At 46.1% G+C, this 16,799-nt stretch overlaps 2 protein-coding genes across 2 annotated transcripts; one reads left to right on the top strand and one right to left on the bottom strand.

Moving 5' to 3' along the window:
• Positions 1-1,014: 1,014 nt before the first annotated feature.
• On the bottom strand, positions 1,015-3,253 carry SCP_0104810 (hypothetical protein; the record flags this gene model as incomplete). Its single annotated transcript, XM_027752713.1, has 2 exons — positions 1,015-3,086; positions 3,151-3,253. 2 exons carry the CDS (start codon positions 3,251-3,253, stop codon positions 1,015-1,017), a joined length of 2,175 nt encoding a protein of 724 aa, XP_027608514.1.
• A 1,935-nt stretch (positions 3,254-5,188) lies between these two features.
• On the top strand, positions 5,189-10,515 carry SCP_0104800 (hypothetical protein; the record flags this gene model as incomplete). The annotated part of the gene is made up of 7 exons (XM_027752712.1): positions 5,189-5,313; positions 5,370-5,847; positions 5,899-7,128; positions 7,186-7,695; positions 7,744-9,297; positions 9,350-9,793; positions 9,850-10,515. The coding sequence occupies 7 exons, from the start codon at positions 5,189-5,191 to the stop codon at positions 10,513-10,515; spliced, it is 5,007 nt and encodes a 1,668-aa protein (XP_027608513.1).
• Between the last annotated feature and the right edge of the window lie 6,284 nt (positions 10,516-16,799).

Below are 16,799 nucleotides of genomic sequence, written 5' to 3'. Positions count from 1 at the left end.
ATATCAGATACTTCTGGTGCTATCTGGCTTCTTGATAGTGTCGTGGGCAAAACTCCCGGAAGGCCTCGCCAAGCGCCGGCGAGGCGAAACTCAAGCCGCCAGCACAGGAGGCATTACCACTTTTATCCATTGGAAATAACCTGGCAAAAAGCATGGAAATCAATAATATATTTTCAGAGGAAAAACCTCAAGAAAAAAGTGAGAAAAGAACAAAACATTCTCACGGTTTTTCCCTTGGAAATAAGTTGCCTACCATATCAGGCAACTGGACATGCCAGGACATGCCAAAACCCGGACAAAATTACCATATTTGGCGACCAACTTATTTCCAGTGGAAAAACTGCGGAAATGCTTTGTTCTTTTACACATTTCCTCATGTTTTTCCTGCAGTATAACTTTATTGATTTCCACACATTTTTCCAAGTTATTTCCTTGGGAAAAAAGGGGTTATGCGTCCTGTGCTGGCGAGGGCTGGCGATGCTGGCGAGAGTGGCAAACTGCAGAAACACTGAAATTTTCACTATACCTATGTCTGGGGTATCTACAGGCCTAGAGACAACATAAGAAACTGATGTTCCTACATTTTTGCAGTCCCTGCCTCAGCTATGTATATAGAAGCCTCCTAGTCCTCGCTCAGATGTACCTTCCGGCTCCAGATATAATCCAGCTGTATAAATTTGAGGAACATCAGACCATGTCACAGTCACAGGGCATAGATGAACTGGACTGATTTGGAAGTATGAGTGCTGAAATTCCATATGTAGGGCTGCATCACCTGACCGTCACATGGCGTGAGCTTCGCCAAGTTTCGCCAGCAGGAGGGAGCTCGCCGGGCTCGCCTACCATTGGGGACGGGCAATTCCTATAACGTCTATGGACGCTTAGTCATCAAGCGCCCGCCGCAGAAGTGACGCACCGCGACTTGCGCTGAACACCCGGTCACATTCACTCGTCAACAGGATATCTCATAACAAATACAAGGGTATGTGATTACCATGGCACCTACTACCCTTCTCAGTCTTCGGAGTCTGTTTCTAGGTCAGTATCCACCCCCATGCACATCTCTGCTTCACTTGTATTGCTGGACTCAGCCTGACTTGTATTTCCGGCTGCTTCTGCCGCCTTGTATCGTGCTATGGCTTTTCGCAGTTCAGTAAGTACATTTTCTCGCTTACCAACTTTACTTTTGAGTGGAACCTCTGGGTCATTGAGCCGGTACACTGCAAGCTGTGCCTCGAGCTGAGTCTTCTTGAGCTTTTCAAGTTCAGTGTCCGCAAAAATCAGAGGAGTTGCTTTAATGGTGGCTATTTTGGCCTTGTGCTTCTTCTCCTTCTCTTCACGTTGTTGAGCTGTTGCTGCCGCCACTTGAATGTCGTGGTCTACTTGCTGTTTGCGACGGATAGCCTCATGCTTGCTTTCATCAAGAATCCGTGCTTCCCTCCGAATATGCTGATGATCTTCTTCTGTGAGCATTGCGGTCATAAAATTTGCTGTATCATTGTGGTCGTGTTTCTTCTGTGCATTGAAATATGCTTGTGTGCCATTTGGATTTCTGCGTTTCCACAAACGAAGCCCACCAAGTGCACCTTCGTTGTCGTCATTTGTTGAGAACATCCATGCCTCGTCTAATTCCTCTGAAGTTGCCTGATCAATGGCACCACCTGGTGTGAACTCCTCTGTGAATCTCTCCCAAGTTATCAAAGCACCTTCCAAGAATGCAACAAATGCAACCTTGAGATATGGCAACTGTGAAGACAGCTCATGCACAGCTGCAACAGCCTCTGGGCGGTCCCATTCTTTCTGATCCATAGCCCCAGAATGAAATGTTGCTTCTGAGGATAGGACTAACTCGGGATCATCAATGAGTAGCTTGACAAACATCTTGAGTTGAGCATGCAAAGGTCCGAGTTTCAAGCCATTTTGACGAATGCGAGCAACTCGCATGTATGGGCGAGTGACTGCCTGTGAATATAAGGCCAATACTGCCAGTTCTGTCAGGGTAGGAATGTCATGGAGTCCATCATAGACATTCTGCTCCATATGATTGAATCCAGGCTTGTCCTTCTTATCACGAATGACCTTGAGAAAGTGAACATATTCTAGGCGGTGTACGAGAAGTTCTTCTGCAGCAGCACAATATGTCTGGTAGCGAGTATTGCTGGTATCGGGGAAAATTGTTGTGTGCCCTACAATTTGCCGGAAGTAGTACAATTGAGTATCTTGTTGTCCTTTCTTGTCGTCCTTATGGTTGAAAATTGCACCTGCAAGACTGGCAAGTTTGACACCGCCATGAGCTGACACATCCATAGCACGAATTTCAGCACTTGTCGATGGCTGAGAGATTCCTCGCAAAGTCACGGCATTGTCTTTGTTTGCCAACAACATTGGAGGAGTCAGGCCATTTTTTTGCCATACTCCAGACATTGTTATGTTCCCGCCTTTTACGCTGTTCAGGTCCTTATGCATACAGCAACCCAGCCAGAGAAACAGCTCGAATCCCCGTTTCTCTTCCGCAGGCAAGTTTCCAAACCTCTTCTCTCCTAGTTGCAAGTACTCCTCTTTCATTTTGGCCAGATTGAGTGAAACTTGTTCATCGTGTGAGAGCTCATTCCACTTTGCTTCGCCACCTGCTGCCATCACTGTAAGGTCCATTGATCGGGCAAGGAAGTCGCTGAGTGTCTGTGATGGTTGCTTCTCTAAGAATTTGTGGGCAAGCATCATCCGAATGGTGTCATCCTTCCATGCTTTGAATATGCGGTATTGTTTTTTCTGATCAGTCGCATGATCTCCTGCCATCCCTTTTGCCTTCACAGCAAAGTCCTCGAGCTCAAGAGTTGATTCAGTGCGTCTTGCAAGTGATGACCTATTGAATGTTGTGGAGAGTCCGTCAAACTTGGTAAGCCATCCTGCAAATTGATTTTCACTGGTGTGGTCTACCGATGAGTCGACACCAACTAGGCGATTTTTTGGCGCAGTAGTAGAAGTGCTGCCGATGGAGTCAGTGTATGTTGGAGTTTGCAAAGCAATATGTCGTGACTCGTAGTTGGTATGCCGGTGAGATGTTCCATCACCACTGAGAGTAAAGCCTGTATGATTATAGTCTCACAGTCAGAACATAGTGGATGTTACAGATTTGAAGCATTCACGTACTCTTTGCCTGCGATATCTCATACCCAAGCTGAATCTCTGCTGCAATTCCTCCTTCAAAAACAGCCCGACGCACAGTCTTCGCGCTCATCACCTCAGGCACCATGACTCCTAAAACGTGACCAATCTGTTGTATCGTCTTCCCGACCTTCCGTTGTGCACAACCGCTCTTCAATAACAGTCGTGCCAGTGCTCTAGCCTCCACGGTGTAGACTCCCTTCTGTTTGAGTCTGTAGGTGAATGGTCGTGTCTTTGCCTTCTCAATGGCCCTTGCAAGAATGCTAGGAGCCCTCTTGCAACGTCTCTGCAGCTTGCGAATAATTCCGTGACAGTCACGCAATGATGCTGAGAGGTGCCTCTTCTCATCATATGCTCTGGTGAGTAGATTACATGCATCTTCTTCTGTCTTTTGAGTCTTTTCTTGTGCCAATGTAAGGTCGGTCTTCAATTGGTTCACCATACGTGAAAGAAATTGCATCTCCTTCAGCCGAGCCCGTAGCTTCACGTTAGCAATATCTAGCCGTGTTGCACGTCGTCTTGCTACACGATACCTTGTGTAGTGATGATCTGCACATGCACGGTGAGCTTCCGCTTCACTTTGAAGAGCATTGATGTCTTCATGGTGTTGTTTCTGATTGTCTTCAGCCATCTTCAGTGCCTCTTCCGCCACCTGCAACTCTTCGCGTGCACTTGAAAGCTGTGTCTCCGCCAAGATAAGTCGTCTTCTTATGCCCTGCATTCCATCAGTACTCATCGCACAGTGCATATGATATCGGCCACATACCAATTTACGATGCTGCTTCTCCAAACCTCCTGAGGCTGCGGAAGGTGCGGAGTTCTCCTTGTTTGCACGGGCACATTTGAGAGCTTGCTGTTGGGCAGTTGTCCTGCGTCTATGCCTGCCGTGTCTATCCCTGCACTTAGAGCCCATCGGATTCAAGTTGATGCCGGTGACTAAAACAGATTCACAAGACTAGTGCAAGCACAGAGTATCCAAGATTGAATCAAAATGGCCCAAGAAAGCAGTGAAAGGCCTAGAAATAACTTGCGAGACTATAGCGAGGGAGCAAAGTCGCACAAACGGGTGCATGAACAAGTGCGCCACAACGAGCGCTTAAACGCGCGACGCGCGGGAGACGCGACTTCACCTGGACGTGCGGTGTCATCTTTCGAACACGTCTGCAGCGTCAACGCTTCACTAACCCGACTTCTTTTGCAGAGGAGAAACACTCTGAACGCTTTTCTCAATGCAACGTTCAAGGCGGAATTTTTAATTTTCATTTACTTCAGCCTTTCCGTCACATAATGAGCATTCGGTGGCCTGTTTTTCAGCTTCTGGCTTGTACGTTGCATCGAGCTTGACCTTAAATATTGGTGTAGACAAAAAAATCATATATTCTTGCGCGGTAGAAAGCGCTGTACGTGTTTGAAGTGCTGCGTCGATTTCTGAGGATCTGCCACAGTAAACAAATATGAGCAAATACAAGCGACGCTCGCAGGGATTGCCCGTCCCCACTACCATTGAGATGGGTGATACTGATACTGATAGCGTACGTAATCACATCACGTGTTGAGCTGGCCATACGTAGTAGCCGTTCCCCAGCTCCCTGGTGAGTTGATGGGCAAGGAGAAGCACAGACGGCTTCGTGGGTTGTGTACGCAGCTGTGTAGATACGCTTCGACGCTGCTACTCATGCGGCGCGACCGCGGCCTTCAATACACCAACATTGCCCTCGCATGAAATGCTACGCGAGAATATTGAGTATGCGCCACGACGCAACATGGCGCGACGCGACTCGCCAAGCCGTCGGCCGGTGCACTCTGCTCTTCACGGTACGCACGATTCTGTTTATTTTACCAGCCTTCAAGTACCGTCGACAATCGAGATATCGCGTTCTATCCACTCAATAATACTCCGCTTTCGCTTTTCTGATATTGCTGGGTGAACGTTTGCCGGCATTCAAGTTGGACGCGCGCGACTCGACAATCCAACAGCCGGGATCTTCAGGCATCGAAAATTCACGTTCAAGTTCACGGTGCGATGGAGAACGAAGAGCGCGATGAATATGATGAATATTTCTGGGAATTTGACTACGATTCCGTGGAAGCTGTGACGCCCAGGTTACAGCTTACCTCGAAAAATGTGCAAATGGAATTGGTGCCCAGGTAAGTGCTATATCTATTCTAATACTTACTCTGCATGCCAAACATGTCTTCTACAGTAAAAGTGCCAACAATTTTGATGCACAAAAGCAAAACAACGCGCACCAGCGATCCCTGTCCCTTCCTCGCAATGCAGCAGTCATTCGCCCCTCAGCCCCTCCTGTTTCCCGTTCCAACAGTACACGCAGAAGCTCCGATGAGCCACAGAATGCGCGACTGCGGTCCTTGTCCCTTCCTCGCAGTACTGCAGCCGTTCGCCCCTCAGCTCCCATTTCCCAGTCTGACGGTACGCGCAGAAGCTCCGATGAGCCGCAGAATGAGAAACGTGCTGTGCGTGCAAACACGACATCTACTGCAGGCAGCGTAGTGGTGACGCGCAAACGCGGGAGACCAAAGGGAACGGGACACAAGCAGCTTGCGCGCAAGGCAGCTGAGGAAGCAGGGGAGGTCAGCGAAGAGCCGATCAGACGTGGACGTGGACGTCCTCGTAAGAATTTACAGCTCGTTGCGAGCAGTGTACATGTGGAGGTTATTCAGGTATGTCTAATTCTGATTTTCAAGGACTTACTAAAGCTGACATAACATCAGGACAAAATTCATATTCGAGGGACGCCGGGTACTACTGCATCTACCTTGCAGCACAAAAATGCTCCCACTATCGTGTCAGTGCCACCCATCATTGATAACCAAGATGACCTATCCCTAGCTCCTGGACACAACACCCAATCCCCGACAGACGTGACACAGCCCGTGGACATATCGTCCAACTGTGAGCCTCTTGACCCACCTCCTGCAATCCGATATGTACTGCCAGAGGAAGACCCGACCCGCCCGGTGGATGGTGTCGCTGACGAGGAGGCCGTTGACGGTGATGGATATATTGGATTAGTGATGGATGGATTAGGACAGGAGGACGATGTTCCTGTGGAGGATGAAGAGGCAGATCCTGGTGAGGTGAATGCTGGGGATTCTCCCACTGCGCCGAAATCAAAGCGCCGTGCTCTTTCGTCTTGGTTGATGCGCGAATTCAACGAGAAAGTCACCGAGGCACGCCAGCGTGGAGACAGCGATAAGTTACCGGCACTGTATCGGAGTGGCACCTTTTGGTTTCCTCAAAAATCTCGTTACTTCACTCTTCGCAGTAACAAAGTCTCTCCGCAAGATCTGTACTCGCCACAGTTCTTTCTATGGGACCCCCTTCCTTTGACGCCACATGGCATCCCCTGTCCGAAATGCAAGACAAAGCTCTATCGCGATGGACATGTCTTGTACCCTCGGCGCGTTGTTGACTTTGACAAAGCCTTCTGGATTATCGGCTACCGCTATCGCTGCCCAAGCTGCATATTTCCAAAGTCGGGCAAGACCGGCAACATCACATTTCGCAGCTGGGATTCTCGCATCCTAGCACAACTGCCTCCAGATCTATGTGCTGAGTTCCCTGCATATTTGAGCCGATGCAGTGGGATGTCTCAACAGGTCTTCCAGTTTATGCGCTCGTGCTTCCAGAATGGTATGGGAGCAAAGCAATTCTCTGATACGCTGCGAGTCCAACATCTTCGGCACTATGATCTCATGCAACTTCAGTATCTCCAATTCCTCCAAGGTCATCGTGCCCTCGGTGAATGGCTGGGGGACCGCACATTTGCACCTTTTCTTCCGTTTGATGACACCTCTCTCGACGGATACCATGATTTTGTCCCAAGCTCGCAGTGGCTCCGTAATATGTATGACCAGTTTATGGAGGGGCATGAACATGATATCAATCAGCACACATCAATGCTGACTGCTGAAATCTGTGCAATTGACCACAGTCATAAGGTGAGCTCCATTGTATACTAGTGGTTCATGTAATATAACAGACCTTCATCCTCACAGATCACGAAACATGTTCTAAAGATGAATGGAGTTGAGATTTACTGCAGGCTTCTCACTGTCACCAATGAAAGGGGTGAGATCCGTGTGTGTAACCTTGTTGCAACCAAGGCTCACTCACAATTTGAACTTGCTCTCGTGCGCATGCGAGAATCCTTGGAGCTATATGGTCATCGGCAACCAACTCTCTTCTACACTGATAATATGGCAGACAAGCAATTTCTGGAAACATCTTTCCCTTCTCTTCGTGAGAATGTCATTCCAGTGGAGAAGTATGCTCATCTTGATCAACTTGTAATCCCATCGCATGTCAATGTCTATGTGAAGGAGACTGCAGATGCCATCCAGCAAGCGATACTGACAATCATTGATCAAGTTGATGAAAACAATCCAATAACCGTTGGTTTTGATGCAGAGTGGAATGTGGACTTAGCGGAAGCTGGTCAGAGCCATGGTCGTGCACGAACAGCAATTATCCAGATTGCTTTTGGCAATCAAGTGTACATCCTCAAGGTAAGTTGTTTATATCATGGATACATGCAGGACTGACTCGTCTTATAGATAGGGCAAATTCTTGCTGCAGGAGCCTTTCCAACAAGTCTTCAGTCATTTCTTTCTAGTCATCATATCCGGAAAGTTGGCCGCCTTGTGGATGTGGACCTGTGTCATCTTGAGATGGAGACACACTCTTCCATGCCTTTCACAGGTGGCTTTGATCTGGCGAAGATGGCAAAAGAACGACATGTTGTTTCTAGTGCACAAGTTAGTCTTTCAGACCTTTGTGCTGTTGTCCTGCAGAAATGCTTGGACAAGTCGGTTCCTGAGCGTGTCTCTATGACATGGGAAAATGTGACTCTCACACAGGAACAGATTAAGTATGCTGCCCTGGATGCTTATGCATCTCTGCGGATATACGAGGAGCTTCAAAAGGTACCCGCACCTGGACCCTTGCCACTGAATCCACTTCCATCACTTCCAGTGCTGCTGTATCACACCGACAACACTCGCTTGATTGCCAAAGGAATTATCTCACACTACGCCAGCAAAGACAAATATGATGAGATCAATCTCACATCAAAACGGACTGTGATTCAAGTTGATGAAGTCCTTGTTCCTGGTGCAATCATTGGAACACATCACAAACGTGCTCTCACAGATTTTGGATCACCACCCTTTGACCTTGTATGCTTGCAGTCACATCTTCGTACACGCCAATCAGATCTGATAACTTCAGAGGCATCCCCCTCTGGATCGCCTCCATCAGTCATATCTTCTGCTGCTGAAAACAATTCCAGACATTTTGACGCACTCTCTGATGGACCTGTGACTGGTTCACACTGCTCTGAAGATGAATCAGTGTCACAAGACAATCTTGAGGGCATTGGACCAGCAGTGCTTGACTGTGAAGAGGCTGAGCCTGTCCCATGGGATTCTGACATCAGTGGTATTGACCGAGATCAGGACAGTGAAGCTACTGGAAAGGCTATTCTAGATGCTCTGCCTTCTCAGTGGGACCTACCAATTCGAAGCCGAGTACTCAAGGATCCATTCCACGTGTTTAACATGCTTTACATCCCAAAGACACATGGACTGCGAGTTGCATTTGCCCAAGCATTACGTGACACCATCTTCATTCCAGATCAAGGTGACAAGCAGAAAATTTGTCAATATCTCTCCAGTCTCAATCCACCACGTACTTGGGAGGATATGCGACGTGTTTCTCCCAAGTGGCTTTGGAAGCGCTGCAAACGTCTTATCCCTCCACCAGAATTGCTGTATCCTCATGTTGCTCGCATTTTTCAGGCATATGGACCACTGAAGGATGCAAAGACAGGCTTACCACTATTCAATATAGCAGCTTGGCATGTTGCAAAGAACATCCTGTCCCTGATCCAACTGGGCTACTTGTCGGATCCACCTGGAATTGCACTCTATTATACTCTTGGAGTGGATGAAAAGGCAGGAAGACTCCCCATGTATCGATGTATCCGCGGAACTAATTGGACAGAGGGCGGAGTGCATAAACATCTGCGGTCAAGATTACCCATATCCGGTGTATCTCCACGACATATGCTCTCTTGCTTGCTTGACTTCATTTTGCGACACAATCTCTTGGTGAGTACCAATACTTGTGCTATGAAGCATTAATGGTTATGATTTTCCTCAGGTCGGAACTTACAATGCCACGGGTCGGCAATATTCAGGTCATTACGACATCTGGTTGACCAATCAGCTACAGGAACTCACCGCAGTGACCGCTGACATTATTCCTGATGCTCGTCAGATGGGCAGTTGGGTGAATGGCAATCTATACAGGCCAAGTTCTGAGGTATTCGGCATCCTACCTATCCCAGAGGATGTGAGGGTGCATAGCGGCATGCAGCAATACCAACCAACCTTTGATCAAAAGCAGCAGCATACATACCTGGCCGCCAAGCAGGGAACTCGGAAAGCCGTGCTCCCACTTCATTCGGGAGCAGAGTACCAGTTATTCAGCAAGCTTATGCAGGAGGAACCAGCCTTTAATCAGACTGACAAAGAACCAGAATGGGTTCAAGCTGTGAGGATATGGAATCGGGTTGCGGAGTCCAATCCCGAAATTTTATACAAGGTATGTATCCGGCACGCTCACAAGCAACTTGGCAGTCACAATTGAATTTATCACAGCTCGTTGAACACCTCAAGAGCTATTATGCAACATGGAAGAGTAATATGAATGTCAAATATATTCTGGCACAGACACACGAGAGCAGAAAAACTATTGATACCACAGTCCGTGATCCACTCAGATCGAAGCAGGCGCCGCAAGCCTTGGAACGTACCCGACAACGACCCGACATCTCCGCAGGTCTTCTCCCTCTTCCGAACGAGCATTCCGCCGTTGACGACTCTCCGTGCCCCGTGCAATATGCCCAAGGTCTGTCGGGCATGGCATCCGAAAGTGAGCAAAGTTCATTGCCATTGGCACACACAGAATTATTCGCTGCAGCACCAGTACCTGCATCGACACATTCTACACTCCAAGGGCCAAGCTCCTCCATGGCATCTCCAACCACTCCGCTCCTTCTACCATCCACGGGAATGGTCAACCCTGCACGTCAGTTGGAGGCACTCGCGCGCAAACGTGCGCTCGATGCAACCTCCGTTGAGCGGCCGATGAAGAAGGCACGGAAAGAACGTACCTGTCCGAAATGTGGTTCCGCGAAGTGCAACGGACGGCAGGCAGCATGGCGCTGCCCAAACGCATGCCGCGACTGCGGCAAAAAGGCATGTCGAGGTCGTAATAGCAAAAGGCCGAATAAGCCATGTTGGGATGGTTGGGTCGATGGCTAGTTGTAACAATAAATAGCTGCATAGCGAGTACGAGATTACGATCAGACCGCGATAGCGATCGGCCTCAGTATTCAAAAGTGCGGGCGCTTATCTATTTTCTTTTTATTTTATTTTCACCCATCTCAATCGCTATCGAGCCGCTCGCCGGCCTGGCGATCGCCATTTGCCGTGCCGGCGAGGCGAGGTGGCGAGGTTTCGCCAACAACACTACTTCTTGATGACTTTCCATGTCATCGGAATCAACTCCATCTATGGTCTCTTTCAGGTTTGCCTCTGTGCACCTATTGTACGGTCAGATAGCTTCTTCACAACGTTCTAGGAAAGACCAACATTGGCGATGGTCGAGGTCGAGACGCGCTGGTGTGGCTGGTAGGGACCATTGGAACTGGCCTCACTTGGAGCGGAAGTATCTTCGTGAACCCTCTGATGGCTCGGGTCGATCGCCTTATGCTTATCACGCTTTCTGGAGCATTCATTATGTGCATGGGCATCTTTCTTGCCAGCTTTAGTACCAAGGTGAGCTACCTCGCTCGAACTGGCAAGCCACGGGTTGAGACGGATTTACCTTGGATTTACCTGTGCGCTGCACGGAAAAGCTGTGGCATTTGTTCCTCACGCAGGCGTTACTGTATGGCATTGGATCGAGCCTGTACTATTTCCCAATCATGTCACTCACTCCTGCATATTTCGACCGACATCGGGGCGCTGCAATGGGCATTGTTCTCGCTGGGTCTGGTGTGGGCGGTCTCGTCCTCGCCCCTGTCTTCCACTTGCTACTTGATCGATACGGCATTCGCTGGGCGTTCCCCGACTCCAGGAACTGGAGGAGGGCTTTGGCAAGGGGAAACGGCAGACGCCTCTGCGAATGAAGTTGTGCGAAAACAACATCAGTAAATAAGTTGAGTAATAACACTTACGATTTGAGTCTTGACTCCGTCTAGGATTCCGGTCGCGAACGTCGCTGTTGCACTGGACCTGTCGACACTGTTCGAGTGCAGGTCTATTTACGTAAGATCGCGCTCGCGAACGTTCCGCCCTTGCGCTCGACCTGCCCACGGTGTTCCAGCGCAGGTCTATTCACGTAGGATGGCGCTCGCAAACATCACGTGCGCGCTCGATTTCTCGACGATGTTGGCGCTGCTGGACGACGTTACACCTCAGTGTCGCTCCTCGACGAGTCGCTATACGACATCATTCTGTTTTGCATGTGAGTGTATTCTTCTTCTCGTATTATTACTAATCTACTGATTCACCACTAAACCATGTAGAATCTACGTGGACCTGCTCTCTTGAAGACATAGTTTTCGCATTTTTTGCGACTGTTTCGGACAAGTGTAGCTGCAAAATAGGTGCGTCTATGCTTGTTGACTTGTTCAAATGGATACTTACAGTTTAATTTGCACAATGCAGTTGCTATTTGTGATACTGTGTTCACAGTTTCGCAGTGCTGTTTTGATTGAGTTCGTGTCTAAGCACGTTAAACATTTCGTGTTCAAGCACGTTAAACATTTCGTGTTCAAGCACGTTAAACATTTTGTGTTCAAGCACATTAAGTATTTGTCTTCAAGCACGCTGTTCAAGTACACTAAGGATTTGTGTTGAAACACCTTTAAATCTTCGGACTGAAGTAGCGTAAGCGATTGACTTTAGCCATGGCAGATTTCAATCCCTCATGGTTCTATTTGTCTGATGAACAGTATTTGCGTACACTCCAAAGGTTAAGTCTTCATACTCTGCAGTCTGCAGCTGTGTCATCTCACTGTTTAATACCTCAGAAAGACCGTAACAAGTCTGAGATTTGCAGAAGACTTCTTGTTGACTTTCAATTGAGTCGTGCATCTGTTGCTATCATGTCCAATGAAGATGTAGCAAAGTGTCTGCATGGTGATGATCAACTTCTCAAATCCCGGTATGCTCTGCTCAGTGCTCTGTATATTAAATTGTATGGTGAACCTGTAGCACTAGCAATACGTTCTGCGAACTCTCCACTTTTTGAGGAACATCCATTAATTGGATATGCCATACCGCCTGTAGAATTATGTATAGAATTACCCTGGTTTGTCACTCCAGCTAGTGTTCTTATTCACCGTTTGTCATCTGTGTTAATGCGAACACTTTATAACTATGGTATTACGTTTACAAACCAATTGCCGGTAAAACGTCATGCACGTTGCACAGTTATAGTTGAGCATATTGTTGAGTTGTCCCAGTACTTATTCAAAGTTGAATCTTCAAAGTTTTTGAATACTATCTTGTGTCATTTACCATTCTTATCTCAGAGTGAGTTATGTAGTCCTCGTAGTGAACTGATTTTCAAGCTACTAAAGTCAAGTGTTCCATCTGAGATTTTTGATAAATTAAACATGGAGTCTCATACAAACAGTGATGCAAAGAAAGAGCAGCGTAGAGTTGAAAAGGCGTTAGAAATTGAACAGGACAGTGCAGAGACAAAAGCATATATTGATGCATGGCCACAACTTGTTCCTCACAATGTGATTCTTAACTGTCTGAACAATTATTACACTCATACTCAGTGGCATTCACCTTCAATTTGTGCTGTATGTGCTCGTCAGTCACATGAGATTCATATTTCTGAATATAAGATGGATGGTTTACTGCTGAATAAGCAAGTATTATCTGCATTCCAAATCACAGATCCTTTCATTCTAGAAAACTGCGTAGTTAAACAGAATAGCTCTGAGTTTGTTTTTAAGGACTCAAGGTTAGACGGCTGTATGTTGGACAAGAAAGGGCTGACTTATGATAATGGCATGGTCACAGCTATCAAAATTTGTTCGAGCTGCTATACAGCAATACAACATCGTACTACACCACAATATGGCTTAGTTAATAATCTGTATCGTGGTTGTCTGCCTGAGCAATACAATGATATAACCTGGGTTGAAGAAATGGTTTGTGCAATCTACCGTAGCACTGCACATGTCACAAGAATTTATCAGTCATCTGACCCTGCACAGCCAAAGGTGTTTCATGGAAACACATGTGCACATGATTTAAATGTTGTTTCCACAGCATCAGTGCTTCCAAGAACACCTGCCGATGTTGCTGGTATGCTTACAGTTGTTTTTATTGGTCCACATAAGTTTAAGCCTGAGTACGTAGGAAACATGTATCGTGTGCGGAAGCGTAAGATTTGGAGCTTCTTACTGTGGCTTAAGAGTCATAACAAGTTGTATAAACATATGACTTTTGATCTGTCTGCACTTGATATGTATCCTGAAGATGATGTGTTACCGGGTCTTAGTTCACGAATTGTCGAAGATCACAGAATGGATACTACACTTATATTTCAAGATGAAACGGCAGGCTTTTCAGAACATCCTGCAGAATTATTTGCCAAAAGCTGCCCTCTATCAAATGAACCACAACTTATGATGGAGAAAATGGGCATGTCAGATCCAGAAGGAGATAAACTTAGTGGGAGAAGCTTTACTGCTGCGGCAATAAGAAGTATAGTTAATCCAACTGCATCGCAACCTGATCTTGTAGTTCATCATGGTATGCTGCCTGTCTCTGAATACAACAATCCTAACTTGTTTCCAGGTATGTTTCCAACACTATATCCATTTGGCATTGGTGGGTTTGAAGATCCTAGTAGGCCAAAGCCAATAGAGTTTGATACTCAGGTCAACTACTATCTTGATCTTGCAGACAAGGCATTTCGGTATCATCACATGTTTATGTTCATTGCACTTAATATATGGCAGCGTCGCTCTGCTCACTTACACACACACTTTGCAGTACAAAAGCCCTACTTTCAGACTATCGCTAGAAGATTAGTCACTCTTTCACCCTCCTTGCTTATGTCAGTCTCTAACCATCTTGAGAATGAAGGTAAATATGCAGATTTGACTGACCAGCAAAAAGATGCATTAGACTTGCTAAAGCATGTGAACACTATTGGTGGACATATTCCTGGTTCTCAAGCCTCAAAAATTCGGGTCAGAAATGAGATACGTAGCTACTTTGGTTACTTTGGCATGCCACATATTTACATGACCATAAATCCTTCGCCTGCACATAATCCAATTTTCCAAGTCATGTATGGTGACACTACTGTAGACTTGGCCAAACGATTTCCACTAGTTGTGCCTGCACATGAACGTGCTTTGCGGCTGGCCAAAGATCCAGTTGCAGCATGCGATTTCTTCTACTTTTGTATACACACTATATTTGAAGACCTCTTGGGCTGGGATTTTTCTAAGAGACGCTCCAAAAGGCAAGGTGGAATCTTAGGAAAGTTGCGTGCATTTTATGGTACACCTGAATGTACTGAGCGTGGTACACTGCATGGTCACTTTGTATTATGGCTACTTGGAGGTCTGAATCCTTCTGATTTGCATGCTAGGTTGCGTGACAGTCATGAGTTTGAATACCGATTTTTCAGATACTGGGAGAGCATTATATTTCATCACTTGCCTAATATTGATATGCAAGTTGATCAAACGTACGAACCTCGTATTGAACGACCACCACAACCACCTATTGTTGGTGAATCGGCACTCAATATTCTGAATGAATGGGAGTCAGTGTTTGTCACTGAAATTAAAAAATGTGGAGAAGTCTTGCAGCGTCATCAACACCGTAAAGTCTGTGAAAAATACGGTAATGAAGGTAAATGCAGATTTTTATTTCCCCATGAGGTTGTTGAGAGCTCATATTTTGATCGTAATACTAACTCTGTCATTCTGATGTGTAAAGATGCAAATGTGAACTACTACAATCCATATATTCTGGTTTTTTGCAGACATAATCATGACATTAAATGTATTTTTTCTGGTAAAGCTGCGAAGGCTGCAATGTTTTATATTACAGACTATATTACTAAGGTTGACCTAAAAACCTATCAGATGCTATCATTGTTATCAAAGGCAGTAGCAAGTTTACCCAGTGGCAATGACCAATCCTCGCAATTGACTAGTTACAGTACAAAAACCTTACTAAATAGGTGCTTGGCTCAATTCTTGCGTCAACAACAGATCCACTCTCAGCAAGCAGCCTGGTACATACGTAAGAGAGGCGATAGTATTTCATCACATCCTACAAAGCCCTTGCTATCTATTTTGTTACTGCTTTATGTCAAAGAGCATTATTCATTTGCTATGCAAATTGAAAGTCAGAGTGGTGAGGATAATCATTCTGATGCTGATGACATAGAAGAGTGTACTATCAATATTAAAGTGAATAAAAATGGACAGCTACTCGAACAGAACCAAATTGATGATTACGTCTACAGACCAGACACTCTTTCTCACTTAAACTTCTATGACTTCTGCAGATACTTCACATTAGAGTCTAAAACAGCACAGCATAACCATCATACATCAGATGATCGACTAGGTGTACTTCGACGTCTTTCTGTAAAGGAACAACATCCTCTTGCAGATACACATGTACTTGTTGAGCACTTCACTCCAATGCATGTTGACTTTAATATGGAGCGTGTTCCACGTCCAATTGGTACACTGATCCCTCGCCGTGAAAATAGTGAAAGGTATGCAATATTTATGCTGGCACACTTTAAACCATTCAGTGATACAGTTCCACTTGTAGAGTACGGTGACACCTTTCAGCATACCTTCAGTGTATATGACTTTAGTGAGTTCAGCAAAACCAAGATGCGCAACTGGGAGGCAGCATATGAATGCGAAGATGCAAGAGACAGTGAACGGTTGCGCAAGCGAGCGACGCTGCTAGCAGAATCACGTCACTTGACAAAATCCATGTACTCATCTGTTACAGCAGACACAGATGATGATGTTGATGTTACATCACATGATAGACGAAGTGCAGTCAATGACTTTAAGATACAGCAGTTTGTCTCTTTACTTGAACAGTGCAATTGGCTCCATCACAACACTTATCACAAGATAGCTGCACTATCCACTGTTAAATATAATATAACCCACTTGCAGTTGCAGAAGTGGAAGTCAGCCCTACATGAGCAAGAGATGCAAGTAATGCAGAAAAGACGTAATGCTGGCAACATGAGCTCTCAGTTTACTCTCGAAAAAACTCCTGCATACACTGAGTATTACATGACGCCTACAATACCAGAACAATTAACCACATCCACAGAAGCCCCAAATATGAGTGATACTACTGCATTAGTTGAACAGTCCCCAATGAAAGTTCTACAGTCTGTTCAAACATCCTACAGTTTAAATGCTAAGCAGGCATGTGCCTTTCAGATTTGTGCAAAACATTTTATTCAAAACTATGTAGTCAAATCAGACACTGTAATGGAACCGCTGTACTTGTTG

This window comes from Sparassis crispa (genome assembly GCF_003851025.1).
Source record: "Sparassis crispa DNA, contig_000000F, whole genome shotgun sequence".
NCBI classification, from domain to species: Eukaryota; Fungi; Basidiomycota; class Agaricomycetes; order Polyporales; family Sparassidaceae; genus Sparassis; species Sparassis crispa.
The sequence above is the reverse complement of the archived record's forward strand: the minus strand, read 5'-3'. Positions and strand labels throughout refer to the sequence as shown.